Consider the following 19,879-nt stretch of genomic DNA (forward strand, 5'->3'; position numbering starts at 1 on the left):
GCCTTAATCTCAAGCACACTACTACCCCAGAAGGTTAGCAATACACAAACCACACCAATGCACAAGGATAAACTTTAAATCTGCTGAATGAACTCAGCGGGTCAAGCAGTATCTGCAGGAGGAAAGGAATTGTCAATGTTTTGAGTCAGGACACAAAATGTCCTGATGCAGGGTTTCGACCTGAAGCATTGATAATACTTTTCCTCCCACAGATGCTGCTTGACCTGCTGCGTTCCTCCAGCAGATTGTTTGTTGCTGTAGATTCCAGCATCTGCAGTCTCTTGTCTTTAAACTTTAAACCTTGTTTTCAATTTTTGCTCCATATCAATTTACTGATATCAACTGATTTTGATGCTCTGATTTGGGATGTATCCACCATTGAGGCAACATTGCTATGAGTAGGCTTTCCAAACACAACACCCCAATTTACTAAGTTCACTTGGCATTCAATGCTCAGAAGGCAGAATCAAGCTGCATGGAGTTTGAGTGTCAGTAGCTGCAGGGGTTTCCACCTTGCACTTTCTATCATGCAATAAAATCAAACAGTCAAGGCTGTGACACCAGAAGTCAAGAGATTGACTGGAATTAAAAAGAATTTGAACTATTAAGCAAGGCTCTGATTGTAAGAAACTCATATAATAATTTAGATTGATGCTGGAACCACTCTCTCACCATTCAAAGAATGCTTCCATAGAGGCTGTCTGAGCCACTGAGTTCCCCCAGCAGTTTATTTTTTGGCCAGATTCTAGCATCTGCAGTCTCTTGTACCTCCACAATAATTTGCATTTCTCTACCATCTTTTCACATTACAAAGCCTCCCAAGATGCACAATCAAAACATTATTAGACTCAACTTGCCTTAAGGAATGACTTTGAGAAAGAGTCAGAGGTAGGATGAGAGAGAATTCCAAAGCTTCAGGCCATGACAACCAAAGCCATGATGTCAACAACTGAATGACTCAAATTGTAAATGCACGAGACTGGACTGGAAGTAATGTTTGGGTTGGAGGAAGTTATGAAGGCCAAGGCCATGGATGCATTTCAAGACAAGAATTCTGAAGCTGATCCAATGCACAATCAGCAATAAATGCAGATCAGCAAGTACGTGGGTACTGAGGAATGGGATAGAGCAGAGTTCAGAACAGCCCAATCCAACATGCCACCCTTTTCCTGCATAAATAGCTGATTGTAAAGAGCTATTTTTACAGCATGAATAAAGTAACCAAAATCAGAACTGACACTAATTGGAAGAAAAATATAATTTTAGCAATGCATGAGAAAGATTGGTTTTTAACTGTTCATGCGTTAGTCTACAAAAAAAGTCACAAATTTGAATCCAAACTGTCCCAGAAATAGTCTATGGACAGAAACTGTAAACAGGTAGTCAGAGAATGGATGGATCTATCAAAAGCCACAGAATAATCTATGCATAGACATTCCAACATACAAATTAGGAGCAGGAGTAGGCAACTCATGTCCCCAAGAATGTGCCAACATTTAACAAGATCATGACTGATTTGATTCTAATCTCAACTTCCTATTCCTCTTTATCTGCCTTGCTCATTAAGAACCGAACCAACTCTAGAAATATTCAATCAGGAGGGACTGTGAAACCTCCTCAAATCTGACAGCATGCAAACTGTAATCCTAATCAATGAGTTTACACAGAGACAATTTAAGTGAAAAATGGTGTCAAACAAGGTGGCGTTACTGCTCCAATGCTTTTCTTCAACTTTCTAACCACAATGCTTCACTTACTTCAAATTTTCCTTGAGTGCAGCAAGTTCTCAGAACTAATGGTATTGGTATATTATTGTCACTTGTACCGAGCTTGTCTTACAAACCGATTGTACAGGTCAATTCATTACACAGTGCAGTTACATTGAGTTAGTACAAAATGCATTGAAGTAGTACAGGTAAAAACAATAACAGTACAGAGTAAAGTGTCACAGCTACAGAAAAAGTGCAGTGCAATAAGGTGCAAGGTCACAACAAGATAGATCCATCTATCATAGTCCATCTCATTGTATAAGGGAACTGTTCAATAGTCTTATCACAGTGGGGTAGAAGCTGTCCTTAAGTCTGGTGGTATGTGCCCTCAGGCTCCTGTATCTTCTACCTGATGGAAGAGGAGAGAAGAGAGAATGTCCTGGGTGGGTGGGGTCTTCGATTATGCTGGCTGCTTCACCAAGACAACGAGAGGTAAAGACAGAGTCCAAGGAGGGGAGGCTGCTGTCCGTGATGCGCTGGGCTGTGTCCACAACTCTCTGCAGCTTCTTTGCGGTCCTGGGTGGAGCAGTTGCCGTACCAAGCCGTGATACATCCAGATAGGATGCTTTCTATCGGTGAAAGTTGGTGAGAGTCAAAGGGGACAAACCAAATTTCTTTAGCCTCCTGAGGAAGTAGAGGCGCTGGTGAGCTTTCTTGGCCGTGGCATCTACGTGATTTGACCAGGACAGACTGTTGGTTATGTTCACTCCCAGGAACTTGAAGCTCTCAACCCTCTCGACCTCAGCACCATCGATATAGACAGGTGCATATACACCGCCCCCTTTCCTGAAGTCAATGACCAGCTCTTTTGTTTTGTTGACATTGAGGGAAAGGTTGTTGTCATGACACCATTCCACTAAGCTCTCTATCTCCTTCCTGTACTCCGACTCATCGCTGTTTGAGATACAGCCTACAACGGTAGTATCATCTGCAAACTTGTAGATGGAGTTAGAGCAGAATCTGGCCACATAGTCATGAGTGTATAGGGAGAAACTGTCTTAACCTACACTCTGGAATCAAGGTCGCCCAACCCTCTGTAGATAAGCTACAATATGCAGACAATGCCTGCATTTATACACACACTTGGAGGACAAGCTCCAAGCCATTGTTGAATCACGAGAAGATGGGCCTCACACTCAACGTGCATAAGACCAAGGTCCTCAACAAACCCATCCCCACTACCCTTTGACAAAATGATTCACAGCAAGCCCAGGAAAACACTTACCAATATCTTAGGAACCATGTCCCAGTGAAGGCAGGCATTGACGAAGAAATTCACCTCCACTTTTAATTACAGCTGCTGGTCAATTGAGGTGAAGGGTATTAGAAGATCAAGACCTCAGACCTGTCACAAAACTCATGAACTACTGAGATGCAGTGATCCCTGCTCACAGACATGCTTCAGAGACCTGGACTACCTACAGCAGGCACAATGCCATCTATGCAAAATCCTCCAAATCCACTGGTAGGATGTGAACCAATGTCAGCACTGTCTCGCAGGCCAACATCCCCAGTTACGAGACCCTTGTTATGCACAGTTGGCTACACTGGGCAGTCCATGTTGTTTGCCTGCCTGACACCAGACTCTTGAAACAGACTCCTTTTCTAGTTCTGTCATGGGAGGAGATTACCACATGAACACAGCAAAAGATTCAAGGAGTCATGAAAGATTGTTAAAGTAGAAATAGTAGGAAAGCTGATAAAGGCTTAAAAAAGATACATCACCAAGTGGAGACAGGATACTTCATAGATTGCTGATGGAACTTAAGAAAATAGTAGACTACTCAGCCCCACCATGCAATATGATTATGGCTGATTTGTCCCAGGCCTCATCTCTTCTGTGCTAGTTCCCTACAGCCCTCAATTCCCTAATATGTATATTTATATATTTACCTACTTCCTCTGTAAATACCCCCAGTGATCCACCCTCCAGGCTAGGGAATTCCAGATTCACTACCCTCTGCGAGAAGTTCTTCAATATTAAATGACTGCCCTCTAATCTTATAACTACGTTGTCCTACTTGTGAAAACATCTTAACATCTACCCTGTCATGCCTCCTAAGGATATTATATGTTTATTATATCATAAAAAGATCACCCCTCATTTCTCTAAACTCCAAATATACATGTAACTTTTTAGCTACTCATGATAGAATAATCCTCTCATCCAAGGAAGTAGCCTGGTGGATCTCTCCTGGACTGCCTCCAAAAAGGGGATCAAATTATGCATCATACTCTCAGTGTGGCCTCATCAATGCCTTGTACAATTCTAATATGGAGACTGGAAATTATGGAGGTTTTGGCCATTATCTTCCATGCATAAGGATTGGTGACAGGACAAGTGAAATGCAAATATTATACTCTTATTCAAAAAAGGAAATCCTGTATCAACAGCCAAAACACACAATAACCCAGGACAGAATTATTACTCACTTGATTAAGTGACCATTAATAAAGGAAAGCAAGGATTTAAAGGCAAATCATGATTAAGTAACCAAATTTTGCAATGGGCTAGAAGAGGGCGAATACAATCCAGTTGATGCTATGTATATGAACTTTCAAAGGATGTTTGACAAACTGGGTCAGCGAATCAGAAAAATTAAATCTGTGAAATAAAAGGGGCAGTGATGTAAAATAAGAATGCGGGGCAAACTTGATGTTCTGCTATTTGAATATGGTTTACAAAGGAACCCAACGCAAAGCACAAATCATTCTTCCACCCACAAATTAAACAGCTTCACATCCTACTCACCACAAAGAGAAGCTTGTGCGATAAAAAGCAGACACAGACAAGTATCAAAGTTTCAGAGGGTAGTGAGGGACTGTTAATCTTCTCTTTAGCAAGTCCCTCAGGATCAAGGTGACTGGCTTCAACCAGTTTGAGAGATCCATGGTGCTGACAAGGCCACCGAGGGACCTAAAAACTCTTGTCACAAGTGGGACAGGAGGTGCCCAACGAGGCAGCTGAGCAGGTAGTTTAAGAAATGGTACACTCTCCATCATAAACACCCACAGACCAGGGAGTTCAAAAAGTTAACAGGGATGTAAATTTCTTCAATGAGGCTTTGAGAATTGCTTTCTCTTTCCATCTGATTTCTTGCTGTTTGGAACGTCTGTTTGTGAGGACCAGTAGCAATCACTGGACTCATACAGAACAGGTTGAGGACATCTGAACAGCATCTCCACCTCCCTCTTCCACATGTGTAGCTTCGTCAGAATGTAAGTGTCCCTCCACACAGATTTTGTCCTGTTGCAGATCTGCATGGCACATTACTGAAAAATTCTCCCCCACCACCCCTGTGCAAATCGGATACAGATACTCCTGCCTTCGTTGTCAATGGTAAACAGATTGAACACAAAGTCAACAGCTCACTATGAGGTCAGTGAGATAGAGGATCTGAGACAGAATACTCCTGTTGTATTCCTTGACAAGGAAATGCCCAGAATAAACATACTGCCTCACCTCCGGTTAACTCTCACCTAACCTTAACCTCAACCTCTCAAACTGCAGAGTGACAGACCTCCCACCATCCATGTCCCCACGCACTCTCCCAGATTGCCCTTAAAGTGGGTTACAGGCCACATAGTGATTACAATGAAAGGGAGGGCCGAGGCCCGGGAGGGATTAGGAGATGAGGATGAGAATTACAGAGAAAAGATTGATGATTCTGTTGCTTTCAATCCATTTACTATGTGGCAAAGTCAACAGCTGATGTGTGGTCAGTAGTATCAAGCTGATGACACTAAATGGAATGCTAAGTCTCACACTCAATGTACCATGCATAATAATGTATTTCATAAATTATACAGGTCCTCCCCAGGTTACGGCAGAATGCCGTTCCCGAGAAAGACCGCCTGGCAATATGTTTAAATGAAAACATAGGGCAACCAGGCACAACGTGTAATTAAACCAGGGCATTTAATTACACAACATGTAATTAAACTCATCCCATTTACCCATTCTGATTTCTCTGCAAGGTGCAATGATATCCCCACGAACCAAGTTCCCACATGGCAGAAGGTGCCTGAAGTTCTGCAGCAGCTGACAAATCACTCCTGCCAGTCACCCAAATGCCCGCCCGTATGTACAAATATTCATTACCTGGGGAGGACCTGTACATTTTATTAAAAAGACCAAGGATACAAACTTGAAGTCAAAGCATCGTCAGATCCAGAGCCAACGTAGATCAACAAGCACAGGGTGAGATGTGGTTGTAAATTGGCACAAGGGAGGACACAGGCAACAGAGCATTGGAATAGTTCAAGCCTACAGAAGGCAACAGTGGGAACTCAGCCAAGAGGGCACCAAAAGAGTCAAGTTTAGATTTGTGGACCTCATTTCCAGAGGGTGGAATTGGGCTGGAGTTGCACAGCTAACACTGTTATGGAGTCAAGTCACACAGCACATAAGCAGGCCTTTCGGCCCATCTCATCCCATTTACCCATGTTTTGTTGTATCCCTCTAAACCCTTTCTATGGTCTTCCCTTTTTTCCTACTCAGTGGCCACTTTTCCCCAATTTCTCCTGTTAGTGTTATGCTATATTTCTGAAGCTGAGGATACATTTCACAAGTGCTCCAGGGAAGTTTCTAAAGAAAAATTGAGATTTCTCATTAAGGTTTGACACTTACCTGATTTGGCTTTGCATTTAATTCTATGTATCATTAAACTCAAGCATTATGAAGAGAAAGACAATAAGTATAGTAAAACTCTGATAATCTACTACAGGGCCATTCGGAAATCCCAGTGGTTTGGAATCTGGCTCACCTTTCAACTTCAGGTTCACTGGAAAATTGTTTATAATACTGGGCAACATCTAAGAAAGTGAGGCAAAAGTATGTTGAAGTACTAATAGGAAAAAAACACTTGACAGTCTGGAAAATCACCCAGTACAACAACAAACTCCCAGGGGCACCAGGTTACTAGAGTTTTCCTGTATTACAAGATATTGGAAACAGCAGCAGGTCGAGCAGCACTCGTGCAACAAGTAGATCATCGTCTGTTTCAGGTTATGACTTGGCAATATCCATAACGAGGATCTAGACTGTCTGCTTTTCTGTTCTTTCAACACATGTTCCTGTCATTTTCTGTTTGTCAGCAGAATGAAACTGCTTTCTCCAGGCATTTCAAATTCTTCTTCTTTGCAAATTGTTAAGAAGGGAAAGGGCATGAATTGATAACGTGCCCTTTGCAACTACAGTACTTTTAAAGCCAAAGACTGTCTGGAAATGTGGCAGTCAATTTACAAACACTTAAGAATGATAATGTTTAAATTTTCCTCCAAGATCATCACTTCTATGAACCCACAATAACTACAGTATAAATGCACCTGGGATCTTGTACACTCAGGGGACATCAACATATCATCTGGTCTGCCAGTGCATCAGAATTGATCAAAATTAAGACAGCACTTTGAGATGAAAGATTTTCATATACATCTGCCTCAAGTTATAAACAAAGCCATGGATGAGTCTTTCAAGGGACAAGTGAGGGACAGAAGAGGTAGACAGAGGGAGTCTTAATTGACAATGAAGTAACCAGGGGAATGCAAAGTGAGGGAGAATACAAAGTGAGTTTGGGCTTGAATTGGAAATTGAGGCTCTGAGAAGTTATAGAGTCATGGAGTTATACAGCATAGAAACAAACCCTTCAGTTCAACTCGCCCATGCCAACCAAGTTGTCTACCCAAGTTAATCCTATTAGCCTGCATCTGGCTCACATCCCTCTAAATCTTTGCTATTCATGTACCTGTCTAACTGTCTTTTAAGCATTGTACTTCCTCTTCTGGCAGCTTGCTCCATATACCCACCACCCACTGTGATAAACTTGCCCCTCAGGTCACCTTTAAATCTTTCCCCTCTCACCTTGAACCTAGTTTTAGACTTCCCTACCCTGGGAAAAAGACTGACCATTCATCTCACAATTTTATAAACCGCTTTACAGCACAGACAATAAACAAGTCAAAGCACAGAGCTGTGTTGAACAGACCTGCAACATACAACAGTGACCTCTCTCCAACTACACCCTTTAGGATTCTTATCAAGACCAGCTTCAATACTTCGCATTATAAGAATGACGACTTCAATCTAAACCCTGCTGTGGGGGTCAGTAATCTTCTTCCCACTTAATGGGCACATCTGCAACTGCAGAGCAGCTGATTAAAGAATGGGCCTCCAATTTTTCAGTTCTAACTGCTAAAAGAAATTAGACCTCTAAAGGCCTAACTGGAAAATGTCTATTTCTTTTAAAGCTGATAAAATTGGGCCAGTGATAAATGCCAAGCACATTGATTTGACGTTTTCAGTTACTTTGAACATAAATAAATGGCTATTCGATGATCCTTCCCTGCTTAGTCATTCAGAAAGATCTCAGTGCCACTTTCCTGCACTAAATCCCTACCCCTCGATTCCCTTGGGATTGAACAAGATAGTATGTAGCTTGCAAAATGCTCAAAGACTGCTGACCAATCCCATTTGTTTGTGAGCTGTGCTGATCATAGCCTGACAGTAATGAGTGGACAAGTAAAGCTAAAGTAAAAGCATTGGCAGAATTGGGGTGAGAAGGTGTTCACAATGAATGAAACTTTGTCAAAGAAATTGTAAAGATTAGCTAGTCTATTATTGTCACTATTGCTTATTTAAATTTATTTACATTTTACAGTGCTAAAGTTGATGCACCCCTTGAATGAGTTCTTAAAGTGGAAATACCTAATTTTGCCAAAGAACATAACAAACCAGTCACAAAAAAAAATCAAGGAATGTCAAAGAGACGAGATGCTACAGTCAGTTCCTTGTTAATGCCAACCCAGCACAATGGTGGATCCGTGCCCCAGCGTCACATGTACAGAATCAGTGCCACCCGTTCAGAAAACTGAAAACAGGAAAGGCCCTACAAGAATATAGAATGTGTAGATGGGGTATGCATAAAAATTAGGAGGGCAAAAAAGGGGGCACAAAGTAGCATCAACATGAACTTTAAGGAAAATCCTAAAAGAATGTGAGCTACATTAGTAGCTGGCGGATAACCAGGGAAAGGGTAGGCCCATTACAGACCAAAGAGAATGTGTTGGTGGAGCCAGAGGAGTAGGTGAGTATGAAAGGGGATATTGCTGTTGGAGAATTCATGGAGGGTGCCAGTGGAATTCTACAAGAAATTACCATTGAAAAGGCAGCAGAAAGGTAGATAAATCACTTGGGCCTGATTAGATGTATTCCAGGCTGCAATCAGAGGCAAAAGAGGTGATTACTGGGACCCTGACAGAAATTTTCAAATCTTCACCACCCACAAGTGAGGTGCCAGATGACTGGAAGGCAGCAAACATGGGGCTTTTATTCAAGAAAGGCAATGGGGATAAGTTAGGTAATTGCAGGCCTGCTAGTCTAATATCAGAGATTAGGAAAATTAATGGAACAAATTTCCATGGGACAGGTGTAATCTGTACTTGGAAAGGCAGGGTATAATTCTAGTTTATAACACCAGCTTCCACAATTTGTGAACAGAAAACAGGAAGAATAAATTGGTCCTTTTAGGTGTGGGATGGGTCAGGTATTGGTAGTGACCCCAGCTGTTCACGATCCATTCCAATGGTTTAGGTCAAGGGATCAAGTTTAACAATGATGAGGTTAAGTGGCAGTGAGAATCTCAAAGAGGATGCAGAGAGGTTCAAGGGAATAGGCTAAGTGAGTAAGGACACAGCAGAGGGAATTTAATGCAGAAAATGTGTCATCCAATTTGGTAGAAAAATAGAAAAATATTTTTAAATAATGAGAAACTGAAAGTTAATGTGCAGATTCAGCAAAAAAAATCAGGAAGACAAACTACATGATGGCCTTTATTATTACAGGATTTGATTACAAGAGCAGTGATAACTTCTGCCAGTTACGCGAGGTCCCAGCAAGACTGCTGTACAGGTCTGGTCTCCCCAAGGAAGGATACATTTAAGACAGAGTGAGTGAACGAAGGGTCAACAGATTGATTCCTGGGATGGAGGTGAGGTTGGTTTGTCCCATAACGAGACATTTATCAGACTGGTCCCATAGCTTTTGAATTTAGAAAATGAGCAGAACTCAATTAAGCATGCAGAATTCTTAAGGGGATATCAGAGTAGATTCAGATGGATGGTGCTTCCCTGGCTGGACGTTGAGAATCAGGATCATGGTCTCAAAATAAGGTGTTAGCCATTCAGGACAACTATGAGAAGAAATGTCTTTGTCCAGTGGGTTGTGAATCTTTGGAATTCGTTCCCCAGGAGGGCCGTGGAACTGAATTGCTGACAGAGTCTGATAGATTATCAGATATTAAGTAACCAGGTCAAAAATGGCACTGAGGAAAAAGATCAGCCATCATCTTGTTGCAAAACAGAGGACTGAGGGACCAAATGGCCTTCTCTTGCTTCCATTTCTTCACTAGCACAGTTCTGGTAAATATAACTAGAACTATTCACCAACTGGTAGAACACCAGCATGTCATTAACTCCAGAGCCCCACCGTATTTCACTGTCCAGTACTGTTTCAGAATGCCATTAATCAGCAAACATCCATTGCTCCAACGAATGTCATTAATCAGCACGGTGCTGGTATGTCACCAACTATTCAAATTCATGTGTAATCAATGAACTGCAGCACTCGGGTTTGCTGTGATCTGCCAAGAACACAATTATCTGCCCAAAAAGCAAATTGTCCCTGTAACTTAAAGGATTTTAATGCCTTTTTCTACCCCAAAGATTCTATTTCATGAGCCTTTGTTGCACAACTGAAATGACAGGCTCATTGAATACCTAAACTTCAGTGGGGGAATTTTTAGAATAGTAATTTATTTTGTTTTCACTTTTTGGGATCTAGGCATCACTGGCAAGGCCAGCATTTACTGCCCACCTTTATTTGCCCTTGAGGTGGAGATGAGCCACTCTTGAAGCACTGGAGAAGGGAGTTTCAGGATTTGGACCCAGCGATGAAGGAATGGTGATAGGTTTCCAAGTCCGGATGGTGTGCGACTTGGAGGGAAAGTTTCAGGTGGTGGTGTTCCCACGTGGATGCTGCCCTTTTCCTTTTTAACATAGATCAGCCATTCATTGATCATTGCTGATCTAGCTCAGTGCCGTATTCCTCCAACTCCATATCCCTTAATATGCAAAAATCTGTCTTTATTGAGACTGAGCCTCCACAGCCCTCTGGTGTGGAGAATTCCAAAGATTCACCAGCCTGAGTGAAGAAATTTCTCCCCATCTCAGCCCTAAACATCCTGCCTGCCCTTTACTCTGAGGCAGTGACCTCTGGTTCTACACTCTCCAGAATACAGAAACAAGTCCCTGTATTCAGCCTGTGAGAATTATCTACATTCAATAAAACCTCCCCTCATTCTTCTAAACTCTGGGAACTAGATGCTTAATGTCTTCAATCAAACAGTCCAGTGAATCTTTGCTGCACTCCCTCGACATCAAATCTTTTTTTTAAAAAAGATTGGAGACCAAAACTGTACACAATCCTCCAGCTGCAGTCTCACCACAGCCCTATACTATTGGAGTAACACCTTTTCACCCCTGTAACTCAAATCCTCCCACAGTAACTGCCCTCCTAACTGCTTGCTGCACCTGTAGGTTAGCTTTCAGTAACATGGAGGTCCCTTTGAACATCTACATTTCTTGGTGGTGAAGGCTGCAGGTTTGGGAGGTGCTATCTGGGCAGGTAATTGCAGTGCATTTTGTAAATAGTACACTCTGCAGTCACTGTGTGCTGGTGGTGGAGGGGATGAAGGTTCAGGGTGTTTAATGGGGTCCCCAATAAAATGGGCTGCTTTACCCAGGACAGTGTTGAGCTTCGACTGTTGTTGGAGTGCACTCACCCAAGGCCTCTGGAGAGCATCCTGCTTCTTGCAGATGGTGAGAAGACTTTGGGGCAAGGGGGTCAGAAGGCAAATCACTTATCACAGAACCCCCAGCTGCCAAGCTGCTCTCATAGCTGAAGTAGTTGTTAAGTACTCAGTTAAGTTTCTGTTAATGATAACCCCAAGGGGATTCAGTGATGGTAACGCTACTGAATGTCATGCGTAGGCAGTCAGATTCACTGTTGGAGATGGTCATTTCCTGGCACATGCATAGTAGAATATCCTGGACAAGACAGGTAGACTTGCAACTACTCTTGACACCCCTAAAGGAATTTAGAGACAAGCTCTCAATGCTATACCTCATGAACATGCCAAGAACTGTCTTTTGCCTCTCTGTTCAACTCAGCAACCCTCATTCTCACAATTCAGCTCTCAGAAACAGCAAAGCAACAAATGCAAAATAACTAAAGACTATATCATCAAAACTTAGTAACTGCAAGGTAAAATCAAGTATTTTGAAAGAACAGTAGTAAGAGCAATGATACTTGTTTACAGATAACGGTGGAAGAGTCATTGCAAACCGTGTACGTCTCCTCACTTATGGATAAGCCAAGAATTGGTAGAGTACAGAGGTCATACAGCCAGTTCCAAAAGCAATCCCTTTAGTCCCATTCCCCTACCAATTATTTTCTTTCCATCCAATTCCCCTCTTGAAATCTTTCATTGATTGTTTCTGCAATCTTTATAGACAGTGAGCTCCAAACAATGCAACTCTCCAGTCTAATCCTACAACCAAAATCCCTCAACCCTGCAACCATTGTTTTCATTTACCTTTGCCCAGCTCTTCACAAGATGAAATACGTTCATCTATTTCCCCAATTTCCAAGTAATCCAAGCCCAGAAACTGCTTGAAAATGTTAAATAAAAACAGAAAATGCTGAGAATACCCAACAGGTCAGGCAGTAACCTGTGTAAAAAACAAAAGTTGATGTCAGATCTGATGAAAGGTTGTTAACCTGAAACATCATGCTCCTCTATCCAGAGATGCTGCCTGACCTGATGAGTATTGCCAACATTTTCTGTTTTGATTCCTAATTTTGCAGCACCAGATAACATGGTAGTTAATCTGCAATGAATGTTGTTTTGTGTCTCAAGGTCATTCCAAACCTGCATCCAAGACTCCATTATTACAAAGTTTTCATGTAAAGTCATCATCATGATTGTTCTATAACACTTCAAATTCTGGCCATACCTTGCCAAATGTGAGGTTTTACACTCTGGGAGATCAAAGGTAAAGGGAAACCTGTAAAAATAATGGAAAAACCCTGAACAGCGTTGATGTACAGAGGGATATTGGGGTCCAAGTCCATAACGCCCTGAAAGTGGTGCACAAGTCGATAGGGTGTTAAAGAAGGCTTATAGCATGCTTGCCTTTATTAGTCGAGGTACTGAGTTTAAGAGTCAGGAAGTTACGTTGCAGCTTTATAAAACCCTGATTAGGCTACATCTAGAGTACTGCATACAATTTTGGTTGCCCCATTGTAAGGAGGACGTGGAGGCTTTGGTGAGGGTGCAGATGTCTACATGGATGCAGCCTGGATCCTTATAGCATGTGCTATAAGGAGAGGCTGAACAAACTAGGGCTGTTTTCTCTGGAGCAGTGGTGGCTGAGGGGAGACCTGATAGAGGTTTATAAGATTATGAGAGGCATAGATAGACAGCCTTTATCTTTTTCCAAGGGTTGAGATGTCTAATACTAGAGAGCATGCATTTAAGGTTAGAGGGGTATGTTCAAAGGGGATGTGCAGGACAAGTTTTTTTTTTGTAAACACAGCGTGGTGCATACCTGGAATGCGCTGCCAGGTGTGGCAGTGGAGCCAGATACGATAGAGGCGTTTAAGAGGCTCTTAGATAGGCACATGAATGTGCCGAGAATGGAGCAATACAGACCTTGTGTACGCAGAAAGGATTAGTTTAGCTACGCATTTAATGACTAGTTTAATTAGTTTGGCACCACATTGTGGGCTGAAGGGCCTGTTCCTGTATTGTAGTGTTCTAGTTCCATTCTATATTAATATTCCATTGATTCAGCACACTTGTGACTTGACTACTGCTGGACATGGAAATTTCTGTACCACCAGATGTTATTTTATTAATACTCCAATTAACTTTTTAAAAAGATGTTGCACAGTATCATTTCAGTGAACATGGCAAGTTTCAGGTGAGGGCTGGAACTAGGGGTCCAATTAGTGGACAAGGAGCACTGACACTGGGATCCCAGCAAGTGGAAGGTGAAAACATCATTTGGTGAGCAAGATGCAAACTACTGGGGTTTCCAAGTGGTTGGATAGTGGATTATTGGAATTTTACTGTATTATCTTCTGCTATGGGAAACTCAGCTGCTTCGCACAACAGGGCTCAGTTACTCCTCCAAGTAGCACACCCACCTCAAACTCTAATGAGCAGCAAGCCCAACAAACAGCAAGTGAAACCTTGGAAGTGCATGCAGAATGAAGTCTTCCAATGGAATCAGCATCTATAGTGCATGTTAAACAGACCAAGTGCTGCTGGAGGACCAGCTACAACACAGCCTGACAATCTGCTGCAAAACTTAACCAGATTTCACAGTCTGCCAAAGTAATCTGACTGCACTCAGCCACTTCACAGTCCAACAAACATTTAAAAAGATAAGTAATTACCCGATCAAACTCATCTCCTGAATGAGGACTGAAGGTCAGGGTCTCCACAAACAAAGAGGAAGTTGGTGCATCAGTGGTGGAGGAGGAACGGGGTCTGCCAGACTGTAGCAGGAGAGAACTGGTGCCATCTGGAGCCGACTTGCGAGATATCTGTGGACTTCCCCTGGGCGGATCCAACTTGTTCCTCCGGCTGTGCAGACTCGCACCCCGTTTCATCATGGGAGCCACACGGAACTGCTGTAGGACCCTGTTAAGAGTAGTGGTCTGGGCAGAATGATGAGCTGGAGCTGCCCAGTCCAGCTCAGCAGTTGGGGCAGGGATATCTGGGCTCGAGGGCTCTTGGTCAGCTTGAACGTGGAGACCATCTTGGGGGGAGACAGACGATCGGCGACGTTGGTGATGAAAAAGCTGCTTTAAACCTTGCCCGAAGTTCTCCAAAGCATTGTGTGTTATTTTGGACAAGGAGTGTTCTAATTCACTTTGTTTTCTGCCCGTGTTGTCTGTGGGTCTGCTGTCGCTGTCTAGGTCATTAATTGAAGGGTCATTATTAACCTGCTCCATTTGAAGCTTTTTCTTTAGATTTCTAAATTCATATATATTATAGTTACTGGTACATAAATGGTATGGGTCTCTTTAAATAATGGTTTCATTTGGTGGTCTAGTTCCTGCATAGGCGGTGCATTCTCATTAGATTTCAGCATGCAGCACCTGTCAATGTCACTTCATGCTTGTCTGACATAAAAGGAAAAAAAGCAAACATTACATTTCATGCATATATAAAAGTCTGAAGCTCTGCTCAAACATTTCTGATCTCCATTCTCACCAGCCAATCAAAATACAATGAAGTTCACTTGATTTTTGCAGGTTAACGGGCTGTATTACTGCACTGTTTCATTTGAAGTAGCTAGCCCAATTTGTTCTTTAATTGTTTGGTCTTTCTAAAAATAACATTGTACAGCCTCATGATATTTGGCTTCATGGTTTCACAGTGTAAAGAAACACCACCCAAGCTTCAGCCCCAAGCAAATTGAAGGCTCTGGAAAATTCTTTAACCAGATCAATGTGCTCACCTATCTGCATCCTAAGTTTTAAAAAAAATCAACTATTAAGAGATCAAAGAATGTATGATAGATCAGAAATCTTTACTTGTATATTCAGCACCAAAATTATATTAGAAGCATAACTGAAGTATTCAGAGCACTAAAACAGCCAAAGCAAGGAAGGTAGCAACAAAGCTGGAGTAATGTTCTAATAATAAAATATTCAGCAAACCTAATTCACATAAATAAACAATAAAATTGGCCTAAAACCAGCAGTATTTTAATAATAAGTGCAGCATCAACTATAGGGTGGTCTCACTAGAATTTTTTTTGCATGATTCTTGACTATTCTTTACTCTGACATATTGCATCCACTTAACCTGCAGTACAGTATAATCAGAGACCATGTCACAAACAAAACGTTGGATGAAGTTTGCTGCCAGTGGGGTGGTGGCGAACCAACATGAAATGATTAGTTACACACACATCAACAGCAACAGCTTCATGAAATATCACCACTATCCCAACTATCCACTACCCGTATCCCACCTTTGTGCTCGACCCATTGAGTTCCTCCAGAAGATTATTCATTGTCCCACTTTTCCATATTGATTCTTCAATTAAAACACCAGCCCAGAGATGGAAAGTCAAAGCTGCTGCCAGAGGTTGTTCACAGGCCCATCTGCTCAGTCACCAAAAACTACAGACCGAGCATAAATCCCCACACCCAGCCCATTCATAAGAATTTCCAACTTGGCACTCAGGCAATATCATCCCATGTGACCCCCGCTCCATCCTTGCCCCATCACCCACATACACCATCCCTGCCTCCCTCCGATGCACCAACTCCAGGTGCCCTCACCCTTGGCCTTTCCCTACACTCCAGCTCCATCTCTTACCTCAGGCCGCCCCGTCCCCCACCCAGCCCCACCGCCAACCCGTGGGCCTGCTCACCCTGGCCTGCTGTCACCGTGAGGGAGAAGGCCAGCCCGAGGCTGGTTCCGCGTCCAGCAGCGGCCTGCCCCTGACCCGGGAGGCTCCCTCCCCTGCAGGGCGGAAGCCGGAGACGCCCCAGGCCCGAGTGCCACAGGTGGCCGAGGCCGCCACCTACCGCGTTACGAGCACCATCAAACCGGCAGCGGGGACCAGATCTGGGGAACGAAGCCCAGCGCAGCAACACTGCAGCGACGGCACTGCCGCCGACTCCCGGCCTACACACTGCGGCCCGCCCCGGCGCCATGACGTCAGCACGCCGCGCCCCACCAATCAGAGTCTGGCGGCCGAGGGAGCGGTGAGGGGCGCGGACAGGTAGGTGCCCGCCGGTGGCTGATTCTGCTCCGTCCCGGGACCCCCGGGTACACCCACCCATCGCTGCACTTGCTTCTCCCGGGGTCTCCTCTGCTTCCTTCAGGCCCCTGACACCGAGCCGCTGCCTGGTCTTCCGACAGCCCCTCAGACCTGGGCCGACCTGCCCGCACTCTTCCGTTGGTGTGCTGGAGGTTACTGAGGCTAGTGTTGGGGAAGAGGGAGGGGAGGTTGCAATGTTTTATTTGAAGGAGACTTCCAGCGCATCCTTGAATCTTTTTCGCTGTCACTCTGGTTATGTCTTCCCGTGAAATCGCGTGTTTGTTTCAGGAGTCTGGTGTCGGGCATGTGAACAATGTGGGCTGCCCAATGTAGCCAATGGGGTGTAACTAGGAAACACAAGAGACTGTAGATGCTGGAATCTGGACCACACTGCTGCAGGAACTCAGTAGGTCAGGCACATCTGTGGAGGGGAAAGAGAAATCCTGCATCAGGACTGAGAGTGTTAAGGGAAGACATCAAATATAAAGAGATGAGATGAGGGCTGGTAGATGATAGGTGGAACCAGGTGAGGTGGGATTGATGGGCAGATGGAGCATGTGGGGAGGGGGAGTTTTGAGACAGAGGCTGGTGGGTGATAAGTGGAAACCTAAGGAAAAAACTATTAGGTAGATGGAGCCATATGGGGTTGTTTTGAATTGTACAGTTTATATAGCCAAAAAGTTGGTGGTGTTCTGAATAGTGAGGAAGGTTGTCTAAGGCTATAACAGGATATAGATGAAACAAAGCTGGGTGGAGCATTGACAGATGGAATTTAATGCCAACAAGTGCGAGATGATGCATTTTGGGATGTCAAATGGGGTAGTACATGTGCAGTGAATGGTAGGGCACTAAGGAATGTTGATGAACAAAGAGACCTTGGGGTTCAAGTCATTAGCTTCCTGAAGGTCGATAGGGTAGTGAAGAAAGTATGTGGCATACTTGGCTTCATAGGTTGGGACATAAAATATAAAAGTTGGGATGATATGTTGCAACTTTACAAAACACCATAGGAGGGATGTGGTTGAGCTGGAGTGGATGGGGAAGAAATCACCAGGATGTTGGATTGGAGGGCTTTAGTTATGAGAAGAGATTGGACAGGTTGGGCATGTTTTCCCTGGAACGAAGGAGGCTGATGTGTGACCTGATGGAGGTACAGGCAACCCCTCCATTACAGGGCGATTGCATTCCTACAAAACGGTGTGTATTGTGATTTTCTGTAATGCAAAGTGAAATCATCTGCATATGCGTGAAGAAATGCGAGTCAAAAAAAATTGTGTTTATTTGTATTTATTCCCCACACAACATTTGTAACAGAGAATTTCAGAACAGATTTCAAATTTCTGGGTAGTGATCTGCAGATTATGTAAGGGTAAAATTCCATTATCTGAATGGCCATAATACAGAAGTTGCCTGTTTGTAAAATTAGAAGAGGCATAGATAGGGTGAATAGTCTGATTCCTTTTCCCTGATAGAGGTATCAAAAACAAGAGGGGATAGGTTTAGGTTGAGAAGAATCAGAATCGGGTTTATTATCACTGAAATATGACGTGAAATTTGTTATTTTGCGGTAGCAGTGCAGTGCAAGACGTAAAGACATAAAAAGTTACTATAAGTTACGAAAATAAATAAATAGTGCAAAAGAGGAAGAACGATGTAGTTTTCATGGGTTCATGGACTGTTTAGAAATCTGATGACGGAAGGGAAGAAGCTGTTCCTGAAACACTGAGTGTGGGTCTTCAGGCTCCTGTGCCTCCTCCCCAATGGTAGCAATGTGAAGAGGGCATGTCCCGGGTGGTGAGGGTCCTGAATGATGGATGCTGCCTACTTGAGGCACCGCCCCTTGAAGATGCCTCGATGGCAGGGAGGGTGTGCTCATGATGGAGCTGGCTGAGCCTACAACTCTCTGCAGCTTCTTTCGATCCTGCACGTTGGAGCCTCCATACCAGGTGGTGATGCAACTAGTCAGAATGCTCTCCACCGGACATCTGTAGAAATTTGCAAGGGTCTTTGGTGACATTCAAACTCCTAAATGAAGTAGAGCCACTGGTGTGCCTTCTTTGTGATTGCATCAATGTGTTGGGCCCAAGATAGATTCTGAGATGTTGACATAGAACATTACAGCAGAGTACCTGCCCTTTGGCCCACAATGTTGTGCCGACATTTTATCCTGCTCTAACATCTATCTAACCCTTCCCTCCCACATAGCCCCCCATTTCTCTTATCACTCATGTGTCTATCTAAGAGTCTTTTAAATGTCCCTAATGGTTCTGACCCCACAACCTCTGCTGGCAGTGCATTCCAGGCACCCACCACTCTCTGTGTAAAAAAACTTACCCCTGACATCCCCCTTATACCTTCCTCCATTCACCTTAAAATTATGTCCCCTCGTGTTAGCCATTGTCACCCTGGGAAAAAGTCTCTGACTGTCCACTCGATCTATGCCTCTTATCATCTTGTACACCTTTATCAAGTCACCTCTCATCCTGCTTCTCTCCAAAGAGAAAAGCCTTAGCTCGCTCATAAGACATGTTCTCCAATCCAGGCAACATCCTGGTAAATCTCCTCTGCACCCTCTCTAAAGCTTCCACATCTTTCCTATAATGAGATGACCAGAACTGAACACAATACTCCAAGTATGGTCTGACCAGAGTTCTATAGAGCTGCAACATCACCTCGTGGCTTTGAACTTAATACCCTGACTAATGAAGGACAACACTCCATATGCCGCCTTAACAACCCTATCAACCTGTGTGGCAACCTTGAGGGATCTATAGATGTGGACCCCAAGATCCCTCTGTTCCTCCACACTGCTCAGAGTCTTGCCATTAACCTTGTATTCTGCCTTCGAATTCGATCTCCCAAAATGCGTCACTTCACACTTATCTGGATTGGATGCCATCTGCCACTTCTCAGACCAGGTCTGCATTCTATCAATATCCTGTTGAAATCTACAGCAACCTTCTACACTATCCACAACACTAACAATAGTATCATCAGCAAACTTACTAACCCTCCCTTCCACATCCTCATCCAAGTCATTTATAAAAATCACAAAGAGCAAGGGCCCCAGAACAGATCCCTGCGGAACTCCACTGGTCACCGACCTCCAGGCAGAATACACTCCATCTACCACCACCCTCTGTCTTCTATGGGCGAGCCAATTCTGAATTTAAGATTTGCTTTTGGGTAGTGTGTACTTCAGC

The 19,879-nt window shown here is 43.5% G+C and overlaps 2 protein-coding genes across 5 annotated transcripts in view; one reads left to right on the forward strand and one right to left on the reverse strand.

Moving 5' to 3' along the window:
• LOC127571672 (transmembrane and coiled-coil domains protein 1-like) overlaps positions 1 to 16,551 on the reverse strand; it is a 59,348-nt gene extending 42,797 nt beyond the window's left edge. For 2 of the 4 annotated variants that reach the window (XM_052018259.1, XM_052018261.1), the window contains exons 1-2: positions 16,441 to 16,551; positions 14,290 to 15,021 (exon numbers count right to left, since the gene is read on the reverse strand). In XM_052018259.1, coding sequence (XP_051874219.1) covers positions 14,290 to 14,850 — 561 coding nt within the window. In that variant the 5' untranslated portion in view covers positions 14,851 to 15,021; positions 16,441 to 16,551. Of the gene's footprint in view, positions 1 to 14,289; positions 15,022 to 16,283 lie in introns of all 4 variants that reach the window. The other 2 variants (XM_052018262.1, XM_052018260.1) reach the window with 2 other exon arrangements.
• A 27-nt stretch (positions 16,552 to 16,578) lies between these two features.
• The window catches only part of abhd14a (abhydrolase domain containing 14A), a 28,170-nt gene continuing 24,869 nt past the window's right edge, over positions 16,579 to 19,879 (forward strand). The window contains exon 1 of the mRNA XM_052018263.1: positions 16,579 to 16,637. The gene's annotated coding sequence lies outside the window, so the exon portion shown is untranslated. The remainder of the gene's footprint in view (positions 16,638 to 19,879) is intronic.

This window comes from Pristis pectinata, chromosome 6 (genome assembly GCF_009764475.1).
Source record: "Pristis pectinata isolate sPriPec2 chromosome 6, sPriPec2.1.pri, whole genome shotgun sequence".
NCBI lineage: Eukaryota > Metazoa > Chordata > Chondrichthyes > Rhinopristiformes > Pristidae > Pristis > Pristis pectinata.